We start from the raw sequence: 20,608 nt of genomic DNA on the forward strand, positions 1-20,608 counted from the left end.
GCACCGCACTGGGAACTCCCCTCAGCCAATCACATCCACCGGCCGGAAGCGCGAAGAGGCGGGGGTAGAGCGTCCGTCACGGCTAACGGACCGTCGAGTAGAGCGGATCACATTCTCCGAGCCGTCGAACCGCGGCACCTCGCAGAGCAGGGATCATGGACTTCTAACCGAGCTGCTGAATCAAACTATCATACAAATTATTCACCCTAAGGCTTAGGATCCTTTTTCATTTAAGGGGTTATCCATGAGATTCTTCAGGCTTACCTTTAAGTGCTTCGTCGACTGCTTTTGAATCTCCTCCTTGTCAACGGCTCAACTGACCGCGGCGCTTTGTGACATTTTTTCCATCTCTTTCGGCTGAGCTGAGGGGTTCCAACGTGTGATATAAAAAAAGAAAAAAAAAAAACTGATTTTTTTATTTATTATTATTTCAGAAAGAAGAAATAACAAACTCAGAAACCACAAGAACAATTGGAGCAGTGTAACCTACATTGTGGCTACATCTCTCTGTCACCCCCTCTGAGCCAGCCGGGTACATTTTTTTTAAATCCAGATATTCTTAAAACCTAAAAGCTTCCTCCCTGCCATAACAAAAAACAACCAGCTCATCCTTCGCTTAATATGTCACCTGAGTTGGAAGAGAACAGCCAAGGTAAGTCTTGCATAAAAATCATCTTTATTATTAATGTTTGTTTATTTATTTTAACTTTACACCTGGTTTAACATTTAGCAGCCAGACTAACACTTTTAGATAAACAAACGCATCTGAGGCACCACTTTCACATTATTCACCAGGGACCAAAAAGCCCCACACCACAACTGCAACTCCTCCAGCTTCTGCCTTTATTGCTTAATACATCATGAGACATGACAATAAATATAAATATGACAAATACAACCTGACAAGAGAATATACTTATTTCTCATAGAAAATCCCCAGTTATTTAACCGGTCAGCTTGGTAATGCTTATCCTGCTTGTATGCTTCAGCCCTCTTAAAATAGTATTTGGTCTAATCCTAATCTTTTTATAAACCACTGAGTCTCATTATAATCTCCACCAAACCAAAGGCATGTCCTTTCTTCATTGACTGTTGCTTGAATCATTTCCCCCAGTCTCTATTCCCCCTCCCTCCTCATCTGTTCACACACCCTCAAACTGCTCCGATCTGGATTCATCTGGCCCGCTTTGCATCCATCTCAGGGCGCCTGACACTTCATATCGCTGAATGGCACTGACGAAATGACGTGGCCTCACCGTCGTTTAGGGGGTTATGTAAAACAGAGGAAACAAAAGCTTTGTGAGTTACAGAGAAGCTGCAGCAAGGTGGCTCTGCTGGGGTTTTATGTGCTGCAGCACGCCAATCACGCGGCTTATGAGACGCAGATAGAGAATAAAGATCGGGGGAGGGATCAGTGATCACAGTGCACTCCACCTCTTAAAATATAAAATAGGATTGTAAAGAAGGTATGTGATGAGATGCTTGATATTTTACTGTTTACTGATGGGTGGTCCTGCAATGAATGGGAAGCAAACTTTAGTTTTCATTCATTGTATGTCTAGTCCAAGAGGCAGTGGTTTACCAGTGACGTACAATGGGTCACAGTCTTCTTCGCTGTTTTATTTAGATGTGGTTCTCACACAGATCCATTTCAGATGCATTCATTGCTTCACCTCACCACCTCTCCCCTTCTTTGTCATCTGACCCCTCTCTCTGTGTTCAGATGAAATCTGTGTCTCCCAGATGGAGGCAGGGGCACTGTCCGAGGAGGAGGGCGGGGGGTCAGCTCGCCCCCTGGTGCCGGTGCTTGGTTCCGACCCAGGGTGTGGAGGGGGTGGAGGGGTAGGCCCACCGCAGACCCAGGACGGGGCTGCAGCAGGGACAGGAAACGGGGCTGTGGCAGGACAGGAAGGTGAGCGAGAAACCTGGACCAGACAGATGGACTTCATCATGTCCTGCGTGGGATTCGCCGTCGGCTTGGGCAACGTGTGGCGGTTCCCTTACCTCTGCTACAAGAATGGAGGAGGTGAGCTTTAAAGGCCTCTGTGCATCTCTGTTTTGACTGCACACAAACATGCACTCCTAAATGCAGACATGACAAGAATCTCTTAAATATGTCTTAGCCCTTTATTTAGTTGAGGCTTAGGGCTGATTTTCCGATAAAATGAAGAAGTTTGAGATTTAAATATGTTCTGAGAAACATGACAATGTATTTCAGTTAATCCAACATTAGTCAGCAATCAATGAGTCAGTTTTGAAATAAAGGACTCTGAGCAGTTGTTAGCAGCTCAAATAATGAAACAAATCTATTTTTTTTCTTTTTATTAAATCTGGAAACTAACACTTTTGGACAGTAAAATACATCTCAGATGGCATGGTCTTTGACGCACTTGTTTTTAGGTTTAGTAAAACTCAAATAAAGCTTAGTTGACAAACAGTTCATTTATACATGGTCACAAATGCATAAATGAGGATAATTTATGATGATACATATTGTTTCTGCACAAACATTCTGTTTCCTGCAGCACAATTCAACTTCCAGTGTTTTGTTTTTTCTTTACTTAATTAATGAATTAGATTACATTAGTCTAAAGACAAAGTTTTCCCTAGACAATCCTTCACAAAAAAAAAAAAAAAAAAATTTTAAATGGACCACATTCAAAATTGCCAGGTCAGACATAAAGAAAATCAGAAACTGACCAGTAAAAGCCTAATCTCTATTTAAATGTTACATAAAGGACAAGCATAATACAATTTGACTTCACAAATGTTTCTTTGGTGGGAGTCTAGGACCAACCATTTACAGGAAGTGAAGGTTGTTGGAGTATTTAATTAAAGTACGCTGATTCTGGGTTAACCTACCGGATTAGTAACATGACATGTTGAGAGTTCTCTCCCACACAGGTCTGTATAATATAAACCCTACATGTTAAGGTCTGTTACTAGAGTGTCACGACTTTGTGTAAAAAAAATAACTATTTCGTGTTTGTTGATAGTTTCACTTTCATTTATATTAGGGGACGTGCACTGATGATGTTGTGTTGGTTTTCAGAACAGATAAATGCACTCTAATACAATGAATAGACAAGGTTATTTAAAGAGAAGATATGTTTAAATCTAATCAGTTAGCCAACTTACATGGGCTTTAAGCTGAATCATTTATAATGTAAAATATATCAATAAGTCAACTCCAAATTAATACGATATACGGGAGAGATACCTTTTATTAGTGCAGAATTGGAAATATTTGTTCTGTGTTTAGACCTTTCACCTTTCTTTGTATGTAAGGGAGAACGGTGGAAAAACATCCACAATAAAACAAGTAATGCAAATAAAACTAATTTCGAATAAAGATAATCATACTTTTGATAATGCTTCGAGCTGGGAAAAAGCAGCTCTTGCATTTAACCATCTTACTTAGCAGTAAAACCATTTCCTGGTGAGCGCTGACACAGACTGATCTACATGTCTTTTTGGAAGATTATCTTTCATGAGAGTCCAACAGTAGTTTGTAATAGCACTTGGATTAAGAGTGGGTCATTCCACTGTTATGGTAAAAAAGAAGTACACTTCCCTTTGACTTCTAGGGCTTTGCGCATTTCATATATGTCTTGGATTTCTGGGTGTAAATGGTTTTTCACCAAACTCATTTCGGCTTTATCTTTCGTTAATCAGTAATGTCATGGTGGAATCTTAAGGTAAAAACTTTATAGCCCTCTGAGCAGCAGATTATTCATTTAAAACCCTAGAATTGATACCATTCGTGTTCATTCTGGAGTTTCTTTTTTACCTTGACTGTGCACACAAAGGGATTCAAATATCTTTTATTTTGGTGGATATTCTGTTGGTTTCTGCAACCTTGTAGGGTCATCTGGTTTGTTATCTGTCTCAGTTTTAAGAATGTGGAATTCCACCCGCCTGACTTCTCCTTCATGTGTACCATCTTCAACTGTCTGTTTTGACTCAGGGAGGAAGTCTAACATACACAAAGAGGGGATTGAACTCAGGTCTTGAATGCTTACCTAATCTACTACATAAATAAACAGTTGTTGACCTCTTCAGCGCTTCTAATGTACTATAAAACTCCCATAATACCGTTAAGCCCAAAATTATTCATATCCTTGGCAGATTTAGGTTTGAAGATTTTTTTTTTTCTCCTGGATGGAGTGTGTTGGAGCGGCCCAACAGAATCCCGACCTGAATCTGATAGAGAATCTGTGGGGGGAGCTGTAAATTAGGGTGATGACAAGGATGCCTTCCAGCCCCAACGGCTTGGATCTTATCACCAAAGATAAATCATCGAAATACCTGTAGAAACATGCAAAAAGATGGTGAGTATTTTAAATCCAAATCCACCAAGGCCATGAATAATCTTCAACTGTACATCCAATTACTTCGGGACATTTTTATTTCAATTTACAGTCAAATATTTATATACATTGTATGAAAATACCTTACCTATTTTTTGTTTTATGTCAGTTAGGATAATAATAATTATTCCCATTGGTGCAACGCCAGAATAATTAGTAAAATAAAATTTGAAAAGACTTTTTTCAAAGTTCAAAGTTTAGAGCCACTAAAATTTCCATGTCTTTCAACAATTTGAAAACTCCCAGATGTATAGTATACTCCCAGTATATGTCAAGTTAAATGGAGGCACACCTGTGGATATATTTTAGGGCAACACCTCAAACACTACTTATTTGACATAATGGAAAGATCAAAGGAAATCAAGATATCAAGGTAGAGAAATGTGGACCTTTACAAGTCTGGTTGATCCTTGGGTACAATTTCTAGATGTCTGAAGGTGCTATGTTCATCTGTTTAAACAATTACATGCAAGTGTAAACAGCATGGGAATGTCCAGCCACTATAGATAGGTTCTGTGTCCCAGAGGTAAACCTGTTTTTTGAGAGACATGTCCTATAGTCTGATTAAACCAAAACTGACGTTTTGGGCCATAGTGATCATCGTTACATTTGGAGGAAAAAGGAGTGAGCTTGTGAACCTGAGAACAACATTCCAGTTGTGAACTACAGGGGTGGCAGCATCATATTGTGGGGGTGTTGTGCTGCAGGAATAACCGGTGCACTTCGGAAAATAGATGATATCACGAGGAAAGAACATTGAGTGGAAATATTAAATCAACAGCTCAAGGCATCAGCCAGGAAAGTAAGGCTTGGACACAAATGGGTCTCCAAATAATCCTACTCATACAGCCAGATTAGTTAGGAGGTGGTTTAAGGACAACACAATTAATGTTTTGGAATGTGCATCACAAACCCCTGATTACATAGAAAATGTGTGGGCAGGGCTGAAAAATGCACGCCAAACCCGACTCATGTACCCCAGTTCTGTCAGGAGTTATGGTTCAAAATTTCAGCAAACTGTTGTGAGAAACTTGGGAAGGATACATAAAACATTTGCCCTAAGTCATAGAGGTGAAAAAGCAATTCTATCGAATACTAATCAAATGTGTGTACATTTCTGAATTTAAACATTTATAAAAAATATTTGCAAAAAAAATGTCTTGCTTATTATTCAGACATTTAGAAAATAAAAATATTTGTGGTATCCCTAACTAGATCTAAAATAAAGAAAATGTTCAGTCTGACTTAGGTTAGACTGCAAGGAAAAACAAGTTCTATTTCTTTTTGTATAGTGTTTGTAAATATCTGGTTTCAAACTGGATTTCCATTATATAGAAGTTTCACTAACAATTTTCAACTATAGGTACAGTTTATTGCCAAAAGCGTGAGCTATAATACTATAAGGGCAGGCGTAGGAAGGCCTGCGTGCCTGTGAACACGTAGCTTCAGAGCTCTGCCTCCCCACGTGATTCTTTATTTGTTATAATCAGCCACTGCTTAACAGTCAGACTTAGAACAAATAGTCCTGCTGTATTTCTCTTGCTCTCATTGGCCTATGAGGCCTTTGACCTGCATTATGTCTCCTTTGTATGTCACCTTGCCCAACAGTCACTTCAACCGACTGTGACTTTTAACCTTGACTCTTGCTTATCACTGCCCAACCCACTTTTCTGTTTTGTTTATGAGGCATTACATTGAAATAGAGGTGAATGTGTGTTAGCCCCGCCCTCCCTACCTCCCTCGCATGTGTGTGTACGTGTGTGTCTTGTGACGAGAAGCTCTGCTACCCATTTACTGGTATCATATAACAATAGGCTGCCTCACAGAGTTCACCCCCTGCGCACCGATCCTGCAGCCCTGAGGAATAGAGGTGTTCTCTCCCACCTGACTCTTGTCCTGATAAGGAGCCATATGGATATGTTACACAATAACGTCTGTGATGGTGCCCATCCATTCGCCCTCTCAGCATCAGCACGTTCTCATCCACTACAGTCCCTCCGCCCTTGATCAACTCAGTGTACATTTTTTTACACAACAAAGGAATCTTGCAACACCTGCTTGTAAATGGAGCACATTTGCACTACACTTGAAACACAAAAAAAAATTGCGCACTGTAAAATTACGTAACTAATCCCCTACAAATCAGATGTTTGTCTGAAAATCAGCTGATACGTCTCGTCCTTTTAGGATTAAAGAGGATTTATATAAACCTGTCAGAGGCCTCTTCGTTGATAATTTGACCAATATGTTGAGATATGTCAGCGCAGGCTTCTGTCCCCTTCTCTCTCTTGCTCTCCCAACCTTTTTCTGTTTTTTTACTTACAAATGTTTCCTTATATGGCTAAAGCCCTCTTCTCTCAGGGAAATGGCATACAGAAAGAGGAGCTAAATGAGGTATAAGCTGTCAAGTGGCAGCATGTATGCCGAGCCCACAAAGTCATTGCCTCAGAGTGTGATATTTGTTTTGTTGCTCTCTGTCAGCACTCCACAGCACTGTCCCAGTTCTCTGCCTGCCTCTCATGTAATCTATTCATCTTTCCCTCCGTTCTTCCCGGCCTCTTTCTGCTCTGCGTCATCGCCGTCATGTGACTCCCTCCAATCTGCGCAGTATGTTGGCATCGCTCAGCTCTGTTATTAACAAAACCAAGTGGTTGAAATTCCATTTAGAGGTTTGAATCGCTAATGCCAGATTTTGAGTGTGTTTTCTTCCCCACTCTGATCAGCTGAAACTTCTGCTGCAGTATAAGAATCCAAAAGTGGGATTAGCGCAACACAAGAACCCCTTTAGCAAAACCACGTTCTGCATGTCTCTGCTTGTCTTTGCTTCCTGTGTATTATCCTGCTACCGTCTCAGTTTCATAGATCTTTTTCTGGCTTCTCACCACGCAGCTTCAAGTTGAAGGCTGATACTGCACTCTGCTACTGTGTCCAAACATTTGTAAACTGGGAGACACTGTGGTTATGTCACACAGAGAATCTCACTGTCCTTTTTCCTGGATTTCATTACCTTGTCCTTTCTTAACTCTGAACCTCACATTGGTCTCTGTCCCTAAACATTTAAACCTGTTCCATTTAATGCTAGACTTCTTTTTCTGCTGATGCCCCTGTCTTTACCTTTTATATAATGTGTCTTTCTATGGAAAAAAATAAGCATTTAAATAGAAAATGAAAAGACCTGTCCTATCTCTGATGTATAATAATTCAGATCAGTAGAGATTATTCAACCAATGGTGATGGTGTCCGATCTCTGATGTTTTTCTAAAGCTGATCTGCCAAAACCGATTTTAACCTATTCCCAACTTAACAGTGCTCAAAATATTTAATTCTAGTCTTACTGCCATGAGTGGTCAATAAGTATTTTTAATAGGAGCAGAGCTAAGATTGGATGCTTTAAAATGAGGAGCTAATTAAAAAAGTATCTTATATTAGCATTGCTAACTATAAACATAAGTCTCTGCGTGTATTCCTTAGAGAGTGTAGCCTCTTAGTTTAACTCTGAGATTTCCGAAAGACTGCCAACATTTCCAGCATGTTTGATGACAGACAGGTTGAAAGCTCAAATTATATAACAGCATTTTTCACTTTAAGCCTTTCTGGTAAACATTGAAGTCAGGTCCAGGTCAGTATATTGCTTTGTTTCTCTAAGGTGGCTACAAATTGACATCCTGTTGCAGACGGGTCCCTTTTGGACCAAAGAAGACGGGTACAAAATTACCAAAACCACAGAAGTACAAAATAGCGTAAGACAACAATTAATTAGTATTTCCAGGGTGAAAGTGTGTTTGCGGATAACTGTTACCTCACATACAGTATGAAGAATGTGTGTTTTTCAGGGGTTTTCCTGATCCCTTACTTGCTGATTGTGTTCATTGGGGGAATCCCTGTCTTCTTCCTGGAGATCGCACTGGGCCAGTTCATGAAGCAAGGAGGAGTCTCTGCGTGGAACATCGCTCCCCTCTTCAAGGGTGAATACCTCTCTAATTCTCTGATGAACTTTAATACCCAGTTCTGTTGAGTAAAGGATGTATTTTCCTCTCTTCTTTAGGTCTGGGACTAGCATCAATGGTGATTGTGTTTTTCTGTAATACCTACTACATCATGATACTGGTCTGGGGCCTCTACTTTTTCTTCCACTCTTTCACTAACCCACTGCCGTGGGCCACCTGCGGACACCCTTGGAACACCCCCAACTGCACACAGGACTTCAGACGCGCCTGCCACAACCGCAGCTCCCTGCCACCACCAGCTGCCACCCCTTCTAACCTCCTGTCCACCCCACCCCCGCTGAACCTGACCTCATCCCTTCTCCTGATCAATAACAGCTGCATGGAGACTGAGGGTCTGCGCTCCCCAGTCATCGAGTTCTGGGAGTAGGTTTAGATCCTTCAGTTGAGCATGACAAATTTTAGAAGCACAACATGAAAACAAAGAAAAATATCAGTATACTAATTTGAAAATGTGTTATGTATATTTGACACTGCTGTGTTTTGGTGTTTTTGCATTTATCTTGCATTTGCAAGCCAAATGCCTGTTTTGATTAGGAAAAACAGGGCTTAGTTCTTTCAAAGTGCTTAACTTATTTCACTTTGAATATGCTTTTGGTCATTTTGGTAGCGTTCTGCTTTTTTATTTGCCGAATTAGCCCACTGTCCTGCTCCTCTTTCCAGACGCAAAGTGCTTCGCCTCTCTGCAGGTCTGCACGAGCCTGGTGTCATCTGCTATGAGATGGTGCTGTGTCTTATGGCCACCTGGGTTATTGTTTACTTCTGCATGTGGAAAGGAGTGAAATCTACTGGCAAGGTAATGCCTTTTGTTGAGGGAAAATCCTAACACCAAACATCACATGTCAATATGTAGGTTTGCAGAAAGCAGAATAATATTTATAGCATTGCTGACATACTGTGTGACAGTCCTTTTAAGCTCCAAATTAGCTTTAGCATTGATGAAGGATCAACGTCTGCATTAAAATGACGGAATCAGTATAAACACCTATACTTTCTTAGAATGCCTGCGTATTTCTGAAGATCTTTAATTAAACCATAATATTTTGCTGATCCTCAAATAGTTCTTTGAATATAACCTGAAGAAATATACTTTGAGGAAATACTTAGCTACTCCAAATGTTTTCAAATTCTTTCTTTGAAACATTGCCGTAATAGCCAAATCCTTATTTTGGAACATGTAGCTAAAGTTCATAGATGGAGGGTAAAAATAATGAATCAGCCTGAATTGGACTGTTATAAGCCGCTTAATACCTTTCCACTATGTACATTTGCAAGCTGAAAGAGGCCTTTGCCTGCACATGTTTACCTTAGATCAAGAAAAATGTTCTCTTTCATTACTTTTTTCCCACCAGACCCACACTTTTACGTGGTGTCTGGGAGTGGCCTTCTCAGAATATCTTGAGGTAGAGTATTTTCAGAAAAGGTATACCAAAACGACTGGTATTGCACGGGTTGTTTATTGGCTTTCCATCATCAGCCTACCTTTTGTTCTAAATAACTCGTCAGACCCCATGACACATCTACTAAGAACGGCCTAATGTGTTTCTGCTTGTATCTTGAGTAAATGTAAAGCAGTTTACTAATCGAAGTGATAAGAATCAAACTCTGTTGCAGTTCCACAATAGCTCAGGGAAACGTAACTCAAATTAACGATTCATAAAATAACCAGATAGATTTTAACTTTCAAATGTTTTCATGCCCTTTGAACATTTCCACATTTTGCCATGCAAAAACCACAACTTTAATGTATAATGAAGTATAAGGAAGTAAAGGGAAAATAGTACATTGTTTACACACTGCTCTAAAATAGTTTTTTTCCACACACACAAAAAAGTGTGCTGTTCATTTGTATTCAGCCCCCTTTACTCTGTTACCACACAATAAAATCCAGTAGAACCAAGTACACTTACAGACTAATCACCTTCATGTAATCTGAGAGGTTCCCTACATGCAATAGAAGTAAATTAATAGTCCACAAATGTTACCCACCAATCAAAATGTATTAATTGTTCTTAGATTGTAGAGATGTATTCTTGAAGCTCTCATTGTTTTTCTACCTACAACTTCTTTAGGTTGTGTACTTCACAGCACTGTTCCCCTACCTGGTTCTGGTGGTTCTTCTGGCTCATGGAGTCACCCTACCTGGAGCTTTGGATGGAATTGTTTACTACCTAAAACCAGACTGGTCCAAACTGGGAGAAGCACAGGTAAAAGTCTTACATTACATGCATTTTATTTTTGCAGTGCAGTAAGGAAGTAATATAACAGAGTTTGAAAAAAAACCTTCATAAACGGATCAGAACTGTTGGAAATAGTGTTTTAATTTTTATGATAGGTGTGGATTGATGCTGGCACTCAGATTTTCTTCTCCTATGCCATCGGACTTGGTGCCCTAACTGCGCTGGGCAGCTACAACCGCTTCCATAACAACTGCTACCAGTGAGTTTATACAAAGCATAAAATCCAGACACCACTGATGCTAAAAAGAGGCCAAGTTTAAGAAAAAGTCGTTATCTTACTTTCCGTCCCAAAATACTCTCATTTGGCCTTCTAATGTCTTTATTATAGTATGTATGTTCTCTGGATACTATAAACAATAAAATTGCAAATGTGCAAGAAGTATAAATGAAACTCAAAAGGCTTCCAGGCACACTGCTACTATTTTAAGCACGTTTCTTAGTGTTCAGTCTCCTGAAAGGGTACATAAAGGTTAAAGTTGACTGTTTGTAAGTTGACCTCATTTCTGTTGCTGCATGTGCTTTCACGTGTTTCGGCTATGCTTCTGGCATTGCTATCCTAGTAACATCCCTCTGTAGCAGTAGTATGGACTCATGTGGTAAATCTCACAATACAGCTTGCACATCTGGAATGCTCATAAAACAAGGGATCTCATAAAAAATGTTTCTATTTGACATTTTCTTTTCTTCTTTAACCTTAATTGGAAGTTACAAGATATGGTTCTACGATGGCAGATGTTGGATCTCACACGCTGCAATACAGCGCCTTGCAAAACTTGATTTTACAGTAACAAACTTTAATGTATTTTTTTGAGATTTTGCTTGATAAACCAACATAATGTAGAGCATAGTTGTGGAGTAGAAAGAAAAGGAAACACAGTTTTCAAATTATTTACCGATGAAACTCTTTTTTTATCCTCCCCTAAGTCAGTCATGTGTTGTGTCTCTCTACTGCCACTGCAAATCCAACAACTAAAAAGATGCCAATTATTTTGTGCAAATTACACCATGTTGCGCAAAGTATTTGCCTGTCTACATTTACATGTAATGAACTTTCACAACATCCTATTCTTAATCTATAAGGTCCAATTTGTTGATGGACCCACCGTTGCCAGCAGTAGCAACTTTAACTGTTCTGTAAACGTCTTCCACAAGGTTTAGCAATGTGTTCATAGTTAGACGAGAAAACCAGAACTGCATCTTCTGCCCTAATTCATCTCAAAGGTGTTCATGAAGGTTGAGGTCAGGACTTTGTGCAGGTCAGTCAAGTTTCTCCACACCTGCAGCCATGAATGTGACTGTAACACTGGAATGAATTGATTAGGTGGTGTGACACCATGGTGTATCTCAAGTTTACTCAGAATAAATGGAGATGCATCGTTAAGCTGTAATTTCAAAATTTCCCCTAGATTCCCCCATGTTACCCAGTGGCAATGAGTTTGCCACTCTCTGTGTCATGCATGCAGGTAATAGATTTTAATTTTCATCTCTTTGGTCTCTTTTTCTAAAAGGCATTTCTAAACACATCATGGCAAACCGCAAAGGGGACTTTTTATTGTTCTTTTTGCATTGGTGTCAAATGGTGACTAATTGGGTGACTTCTGAAGGCAGTTGTGCATGTGAATTTCTTTTTGGAATATAATGGTAAAGGAGGCCGAATAAAATGCAAAGATTTCTAATAGCAATTTCTAATGGCAATAAGGCTAAATGAAAAAAGTGGCATAGCAACTTTTGCAAGGCAATGTAAAAAAAAAGATCACAGGCATCTTTAATCCTATGTTGGCCGTGGTGCTTCAGAAATCTAAATATTAATCTGTCCATCTGTTCATGCTGTTGTCCAGACTGAAGTATTCAGAGCCTATTGACAGGGTAGCTTGAAAATTGACACATTAGCTATAATGATGGGAATGCAACTATCTTGGAGCATGCCTTCTTTTCTTAAAAAAAAATACATTTCCCAGGACTGAGCTCCATTTTCTTTCTTCTCAGACATCTTCCAGTTAAAGGGATTCAAGGTGTTTGCTCCTGTGTGTTTACAGGAAATGTCACAGAAGCACTAGTGGAAAGAGCAGAAAACAATATTGGGAAAAGAAAACTGATTCCTAGAGGCTGTTGACGTTTTTCTCAGAAGAGGTGCTCCTGAACATTGGCATGTTACAGTGTTAGAGCAACCAGTGGGATGTTGTTTATACATTCCTCATATCTGAGTGGAGTTCCAGTTTTTGTTATGCTTTGTACTACTGTTGATCCTTACATCTGTATGTAAGTCCAAATGCAGGCACATTTGTCGGATTTTGTCACATACCTCAGTATTTTCAACTAGAAATGTTCCACAGTCTGTACAGAGAACATCCTCCAGCCTTAGTCACTTGAGTCAGATGACTGTTCGTAATAGCAGCCAAAATGCCAATATTGATTTGAAGTGCAACTTGTCTGATGGTCGGAGGCATTACTTCTCTTTTTTCTACCTGCCAACTAAGACAGCTGCGTCTTTCAAAGGAACAGCTATTGATCCCTAATTTACCATCCCAGTCCCTCTCCTCTTTGCCTGGGTCTGTCTTGAGTATGTTACATAAGCCTCAGTTACATCATACACTCTAATGTATTATCCCCACATTGTTTTTTTCCCTTCTGTAATTGTATTTTTTTGAATGTTTGTTTTGCATTTCTCTGTAGGGATGCATTTGTTCTGGCTCTTATCAACAGTGGAACCAGTTTTTTTGCTGGCTTCGTGGTGTTCTCTGTTCTGGGCTTCATGGCTGCAGAACAAGGAGTGGACATCAGTAAGGTGGCTGAGAGTGGTGAGTGTGGCGTCTCCACCTCATTTGCTATGAGTCACTCTAACTATGGAAGGGTTTTAATATTCTAACTGTGTTTCTTTGTGTGCAGGCCCAGGCCTGGCTTTTATAGCCTACCCCAAGGCTGTGACTCTAATGCCTCTGGCACCGCTTTGGGCAGCGCTGTTTTTCTTTATGTTACTCATACTTGGACTGGACAGTCAGGTAATCCTGAGATTTAATCTTAATGGAAGACATTAGCTCAGAGGGAACAGTGCCAAACACCATATCCTGACACAGCCCCTCCATTTTACTTTAGAGCACATAGAGTTTGAAAGGTTAGCATTGACTCAAAACAGGTATAATTGTTATAGTATTTATGCGCCTTTAAAGAGTACTCTGAACCACTGCTTATCCAGGGTGGAATTATTTAAAACATACAGATTCATTGAGTTTCAGAAACAAGTGGGAGTGCAAGTTTTAATTCATTGTAGATTTTCTCATTCCACAAGGGGTTAAAATTAGACAATCACAGTTATCTATACTGTGATGAGAAAAAGAATGTGTCCCCTTTCAGATTTACATCCGATTTTCCTTTTTTGGCACATTTAATGTTTCCGGTCATTAAATACATTTAGTTATAGTTTTAAATGATTTCCTTAATGGAGAGAAAAATGCTATCTTAGCTAATCTAGTCTGTGTGAAATAGTGACCCGAACCGCGTAATAAATTATTAATTAATTGTGATTAACTAAATTTTCAGAACGATGAAGTTAGTTTCACCCAGACCTGATTACTGCCAGACCTGTAGAATCAATAAGTTACCTAACCTGTTTTACAACTTAAAGTAGGCTAAGTAAATCTCAACATATCATGCCCTGATCCACCGAAATTTAAAAACACAAATGAGAGACAAACTCGTGGACCACTAGCAGTCTGGGCAGAGTTACAGAGCTATTTTTTAAGGCTTTGGGACTCCGGTTAACCAAAGTGAGAGACATTTTCCACGCATGGAGAAAGCTTGGAAGTGAACCTTCCCAGCACTTGGGTTTTGCAGAGGGATAATGAACTTAAGCACACCAGCAAGATCCCATTTAAATGACTCAAATACAAATAAAGCAAAAGATTTTGGAGTGGCCTAGTCAAAGTTTGAATTAAAATCCAATTGAGTTGCTGTCGCAAAGCCCTCAACAAGCTGTTTATGTTTGGAAACCTTTCAGTGTGGCTGAATTACAATAATTCTGCAAAGGATAATGGGCCAAACTTTTTCTATGGCGATAAAAACGACTCATTACTAGTCATTGAAAATTCTTGATGGAAGTTGTTGCTGCAAGGGTGTCATAACTAGCTATTAGATTTAGAGGGAAATAACATTTTTACATAGAACCAGATTGGTTTGAGTAGCTTTTCCCAATAAATAAATTAAATAATCATAAGAAAATTGCATTTTGTGTTTATCTTTTTTTGGATAATAAAATTTGTTTGATGATCCAGTGGATTTAAGTGGATTTAAACTTTTTCAAACTTTGGGCAAATGTCTCTTAGAGAGGTGTACCTCAACCACATACTTTGTGTAGCCGTCAACAAGCTTCTGGCATTTCTCTGGACAGATACTAGACCACTGATCTTGGCATAATTTATAAATATTATTTAAATTGGTTAATTTTCCTGAAATGGACTTCGATTTTGAGTTGTAGTTCACAAACTTTGAATCATTTCAAGTTTGGGGTTTGGGCAATGCATTTCAGAAGCCTTATTTGTCACTTCCAAGAAGAGCTTTGATGAGATTAAGATTATCGTCTTGTTTGAACACCCAATTCTATCCCAGTTTTAACTATCTGACCTAAACTGTCTAAACCTCAGATGACAGATACCTGTTCAGAATGGTCAGAAACAATCCAAAAACTATCAAGGCTCAAGCCTGTCATGGGCCTTTTTGCAGGTTTTATATAACCATAAACTCAGGAGAGACAGACAAAGAAGTTCCCTGATTCAATATTTACATCCGTAAGCTCGAGGGAATATTGCAGCTGCCCACATTGAGAACACAAATCATTTCTGGAGAAAGTGTTTTATGATCAAAGGTAGATAAATGAGCTATTAGCCAAAAAACAAGAAGTATTTTTAGGAGCCAAGTTTAGGCTTTTAAACCAAAAAACACTGTACCAACTCTCATCATGCTGTGGGGCTGTTTGTCTACCAGAGGTACTTGTGCATCAAACTGTAAAACCATTATTGAAGTCTACCTCCAAATTCATTTATGTACCCTCGACTCAACTGCCAGACAGTTGTAACTTGGACACAACTCGGACACGGTCTGTATGACTGGAAAAGCGCTATATAAGTTCAGTCCATTTACCATTTTTTCCAAAAGGACATTGATCACAAAAACACACCAAAACTAGTTATAGTCGATAAAGCAAACTAAAATTAAACTTCTGGCATCAAAGTTTGTTACCTATGTTTAAAAGCTAGGGGGTCTGTGTGGGGGAAACCATGCAACTTAAATGAAGTCTGCCAGTTCTGCCAATATAGGTTTAAAAATCCAGCAGAAATATGTCTGAAGCTGTGGTAGCCTACAAAATGGTTGAGGTGTTTGCGAAGGCGTGTCTAATCACATATTAGTGGGGGTGTTTCCTGGTTTTGAAATTCATTGAGGTTGGGTAATCATTTCACCCTGAAAAAAAGATTCAAAAACATCCCTAAAGGTACAGAAACATTCATAAATATGGTTAAGGTATTTACATTTTAACATTTTTCACCCACAGTGAAAAATGTCACTTTCAAGAGGAGCTTTGATGAGTTTAAGGGATTATCTTCCTTTTGGAACACCCAATTCCAGCTCATGTGCTTTTTTTATTTTATGTATTTTTCTGTCTCACTTTCTGTCAAACAATCAACTTAAACGCACCACAACCATTTTTAAGCATGGCATTTCTTAGCACCCTCTTTGTTGTGTGCCTGTTTGAGCCAGTGCCTACATCTATTATCTAACGGCCCAGAAATTTCTCAGTGACCTTCTGTCTTGTTCACATAGAGAGTTTCTGTCTGCTCTCAGATCCATTCATTTACTCTCACTTTCCATTCTTTTCCTCATTTCTTCTCCATTTCTTTTCATTTTCTCTTCCTCCTGCCATTCCCACGTTGCGGAAGAATATGCTGTCGCTCCATGTTGAAAGCCAAACTGTTACTTACATTGTTGCGCTGGGAGACTGGAAACGGATAACATTCACATCTCCAGTGTATAAATCACTTTCTCAGTTATACTGAAAATCTTTGACAGGGAGGCTGAGCAGTGAGTGGGTTCATACAGCAGTCAGTTAGAAACAAAGAACTTTGTGTCATTTGTAAAACTGAATTTTTACTTCTTGACAATTTAATGACCTGATAATGTTGCATCCAAACAGGCATGAACCGGTGTAAGATTCTCACTATATACAGTATTAATCTTAGTTAAAAATAGGTTTTATGTATGAACACAAAATTTTAAAACAAGTTGTTTAATAAGCTAATTCCTTTCATTTAAAACAGAAAAGCAGCTGTTACTCCTAGTTCTAGTATAATACAACATAATATTTATAATATTATAAAATTTATTACAGTTTTTTTCCTATATTATTTAATTGTTGTTTTTCAGTTTTGTAAAAAATAGCCAACTCAAGTGAAAGGTAATTTTTATTTTACAATTCATTAGCCTCATAACATAATTGCCAAGATGTGACTTAGGCAATTATGCAAGAAGGCTAACGTTTTTTAATAATAAAAGAATATAAACAATAAAATAATAAAATATAAACTACAAAGAGATAATAAAAACAGTGAAACATAACCAGATAAAATAACTATTAGCATGAATAAAGTAAAAGCAACAAGTTGAACACTAAGCTAAAATATTCTGCTCAGCTGGAACTAAAAGCCAACAAACATAAAATATATAGAAAGGAAAAAATTATAATAAACATCTGTTAAATTTAGCATTTTCTCTTTTGCTCTTTATTTGTAGAAGCAGTTGTGGCGCTGTATACTGGGATAACAGCTGGTTAATTAGCTGAGGCTTTTTCTTGGGTAGAGCCTAACAGGGACTAAAAAACATGAACACATATCTCCGGTTCTGGCTTCTCTTTCTTGGCTTTCTGTTCATTTTAAGATTTTATTACATGCTTTTAAAGTTTAAAAGGTCTTGCCCCATCATACCTATGTGATCTCCTTGACATCCACTCTCCAGTAAGAGTACTTCAGTCAACCAACCAGTTTTTCTAAGAAGTTTCTAGATTCAAACTAAAATTCAAAAATCATCAAGCAGTTTCTGCCCCAAACCTATGGAACAGTTTACCTTTTCATATACAGACCGCTAAGACTGTCAAGACTTTTAAAGCTGTGCTCAAGACCCATCTGTATTCCATGGCATCTAATTCTAGCAGAGTTTGACAATCTTTTAAAGCTGATAGTTTTATAATTTATTTCTGTATTTCATTTTAACTTTACTTTTTTGTATATTTTTGTGTTTCCTTGCTGTTATTGTTGTTCATTTGAATGAATTACAAAGCACTTTTGTCATCTTTTGTTGTGCTATATTAATAAATTGACATTGGCATTGTAGTTTGCCAACTGTAGTTTTATCTTAACCAGAGTGATGGGTGGCGCTCCTTTAGTTTCAGCACCATGAATGTTTGTGTTTTTCATGATCTGTGATATTTCCAAACAGCCATATTTGCCTTTTTTTTTTTTTTTTTTTTTTACCAGTGAGAGAAAAAGTGTAGTAGCTTTCTTTCAGCCAGCTCACTGGCAGTTCGCAGCAAAATGTGTAGAAGAGGCAACACTTCATTACTCTTTGCTGCACACAGCCAGAGAAAGCTCCAGTGACTTCGGCCCTTTTCTTTGGCATCTCATCAGAAACACTTTGAACTGTACGAAGAGTTGGAACATTTCAGCGGCTTTGAAGTCATACGTTTTTAAAACCTTGATAGGAATATCCAGCTCATGCCTTCCACAAGTAAAACACATTCAATTCAATTCAGTTTATTTATATAGCATCAATTCACAACACATGTCGTCTCAAGGCACTTCACAAAAGTCAAGTACATACATTCCAATTAATCCTCATCATTTAACATCAAGTTATACAGTCCTCTTTACCACCGTGTTGTCTAGTAGAATCTCATGAACGTTTCTCTCATGTTCAGTTTGTAGGGGTAGAAGGCCTGATAACAGGAATCATGGACATGTTGCCCCCTAAATCTGCCATTGGCTCATTGCGACGAGAAGTAGTTGCTGCCATCTGCTGCATGATCTGCTTCCTTATTGACATGTCCATGGTCACAGAGGTACAGAAAGATGTTTAATGTTTTTAGTGTATTTTTATCATATCTTTGTATTATTGTAAGAAAGCCACACAGTTAGGGAATAATATATAAAATAGACTTAAACGAGTCATCAAAATATTAAGAACAGAAAAATTAGGATGAAAGTGTAAGTAAAGTTTTTTTCAGTAAATATTTTGATCCTGACAGCTCTTTGTATTCCTGTCAGGGAGGAATGTATGTATTCCAACTTTTTGACTACTATTCCGCCAGTGGCATCACTCTGCTGTGGCAGGCATTCTGGGAGTGTGTTGTGATCGCATGGGTTTACGGTGAGTTGATACCTCAAACTTCCTGCAGAGTCAACAGAAACTGCACAGGCCGGCGGTTCAAAGCAGCTTCCTTGTATCACCCTTGCCAGGCGCAGACCGTTTCATGGATGACGTGGCTCGTATGATTGGCTATCAGCCCTTACCCTACATGAAGTGGTGCTGGTCCTACATCACGCCTTTTGTCTGCGTGGTATGTGTGACTTTGGATCCTTACTATTTAGCTTTGCCTGTTCATAGTAAGCTAATGGGGTTTGGTGTGTTTATTCAGGGAGTGTTTCTATTCCACGTGGTCAACTACAAGCCCCTGACCTACAACACGGTGTACACCTACCCTATATGGGGCGAAGCAGTTGGATGGGCACTGGCTCTTTCTTCTATGCTCTGTATTCCTCTTACTGTTCTCTACAAGCTACTGCGATGCAAAGGATCGCTGCGGGAGGTGAGATTTTCTTTTTGCAACACTAAGAAATTTGAATAATTCTGGCTCTTTGGATATAAAAGAACCTAGAAAATTTGCTTGATTAAAAGCTTGTCATGTTTGTTTTCCTTTCGTCCTGCAGCGATGGCAGCACCTAACTACCCCTGTCTGGGGCAGACACCACCTGGAGTACTTGGCGCCAGAAAGCGAGGCCAAGCTGCTGCCCGCTGCAGAGACAAAGAGCACCCTCCTCTTTGAGAGTGTAATCTGACGACCTGAGCTCTGATGTCGGCAACATGTCCACAAAAACACGCACGCCCTACATTGGCCTTGTCTGAACTAAACACAAATCATTAAAACACTCTACACCTTTAAATTTACAAAAAAATAAAAAAAAAAGATCCTGGGTAAACGGACCAAAGAAAACACTGAAGAAGAACCGAAACACACCTGCATTCATGAAGTTACACCCTCTGCTCTGTTCTTTCACTCTACCTCGCTGGCTCCCTGCTCTCTTTCCGTCCCTGTCTTTCTGCCTTTGTGCTGTCTAGTCTCTTCTCGTATTGTAGGTGTTATCATGTCCGCCATAGCAGCTGTATCTCCCCTATCTGCACCTTTCTGTCAGTATTTATAAAGCCTCAGCTGGCCCTCAGTCAACAGGGGATTTTATTCCACACGAGCAAAAACCTCTAGTTAAAACCCATCATGTCTGCTGCTGAAATCCCATCGTCTTAGTGTGTATGCGTGTAGCTGCCTGTGCGCCCATGCCTGTGTACCTGCACATGTGTGGGCATTTGCATGTGTATGCAAGGAGTGCGTGTGTTGGACCATGGCAGTGTTATCTTAGATTACATGTAACATTGCCTTTGGAAAGTAATTTCTGACAACTGTTTTCACTGCATTAGGTGTAACAAAAATGACTTCCATTTGTAAAAAAGAATAGATGTAATCACAATAAGGCAATGCCTCACCACTTCCAGCTTTGTATTACAAACTAACTTAAGTATCTTGTGTATTGTAGGTCTGTGAATCAGTGTTATTTTTTGGAGGGGGTTAATGATGATCATTTACACATTTGGAGGAGAGAAACATCCACCTGAGCTGTGTACCAAGCACGAGAGAGTTGTGGGGATGGAACAGAAAGAAGCAATAAATGATCAGATAAAGACA

The 20,608-nt window shown here is 39.1% G+C and overlaps 1 protein-coding gene across 4 annotated transcripts; it reads left to right on the forward strand.

Moving 5' to 3' along the window:
- The first annotated feature begins 42 nt into the window (after window positions 1-42).
- Window positions 43-20,606, forward strand: si:ch211-117c9.5 (sodium- and chloride-dependent creatine transporter 1). 4 transcript variants are annotated; one of them, XM_047375630.1, is made up of 15 exons: window positions 48-652; window positions 1,724-2,026; window positions 8,017-8,110; window positions 8,181-8,335; window positions 8,416-8,740; window positions 9,038-9,170; window positions 10,447-10,581; window positions 10,710-10,813; window positions 13,288-13,412; window positions 13,501-13,613; window positions 18,572-18,712; window positions 18,918-19,020; window positions 19,110-19,210; window positions 19,289-19,459; window positions 19,581-20,606. In XM_047375630.1, the coding sequence occupies exons 1-15, from the start codon at window positions 622-624 to the stop codon at window positions 19,707-19,709; spliced, it is 2,163 nt and encodes a 720-aa protein (XP_047231586.1). In that variant the 5' UTR covers window positions 48-621; the 3' UTR covers window positions 19,710-20,606. The 4 variants fall into 4 exon arrangements, with proteins under 4 accessions (XP_047231597.1, XP_047231586.1, XP_047231591.1 ...); XM_047375641.1 differs by lacking the exon at window positions 18,572-18,712 and having other exon boundaries at window positions 43-652; XM_047375635.1 differs by lacking the exon at window positions 8,017-8,110 and having other exon boundaries at window positions 58-652; window positions 8,204-8,335.
- The last annotated feature ends 2 nt before the right edge of the window (window positions 20,607-20,608 follow it).

Source organism: Girardinichthys multiradiatus, chromosome 1, assembly GCF_021462225.1.
Source record: "Girardinichthys multiradiatus isolate DD_20200921_A chromosome 1, DD_fGirMul_XY1, whole genome shotgun sequence".
NCBI lineage: Eukaryota > Metazoa > Chordata > Actinopteri > Cyprinodontiformes > Goodeidae > Girardinichthys > Girardinichthys multiradiatus.

Excerpts from the sequence above, each read along its gene's own strand:
- si:ch211-117c9.5 (XM_047375630.1), top strand. The coding sequence starts at position 622 with ATGTCACCTGAGTTGGAAGAGAACAGCCAAG. Across the intron at positions 653-1,723 it reads GTTGGAAGAGAACAGCCAAG|ATGAAATCTGTGTCTCCCAG; the intron begins GTAAGTCTTGCA and ends CTCTGTGTTCAG. Across the intron at positions 2,027-8,016 it reads CTGCTACAAGAATGGAGGAG|GTGGCTACAAATTGACATCC; the intron begins GTGAGCTTTAAA and ends TGTTTCTCTAAG.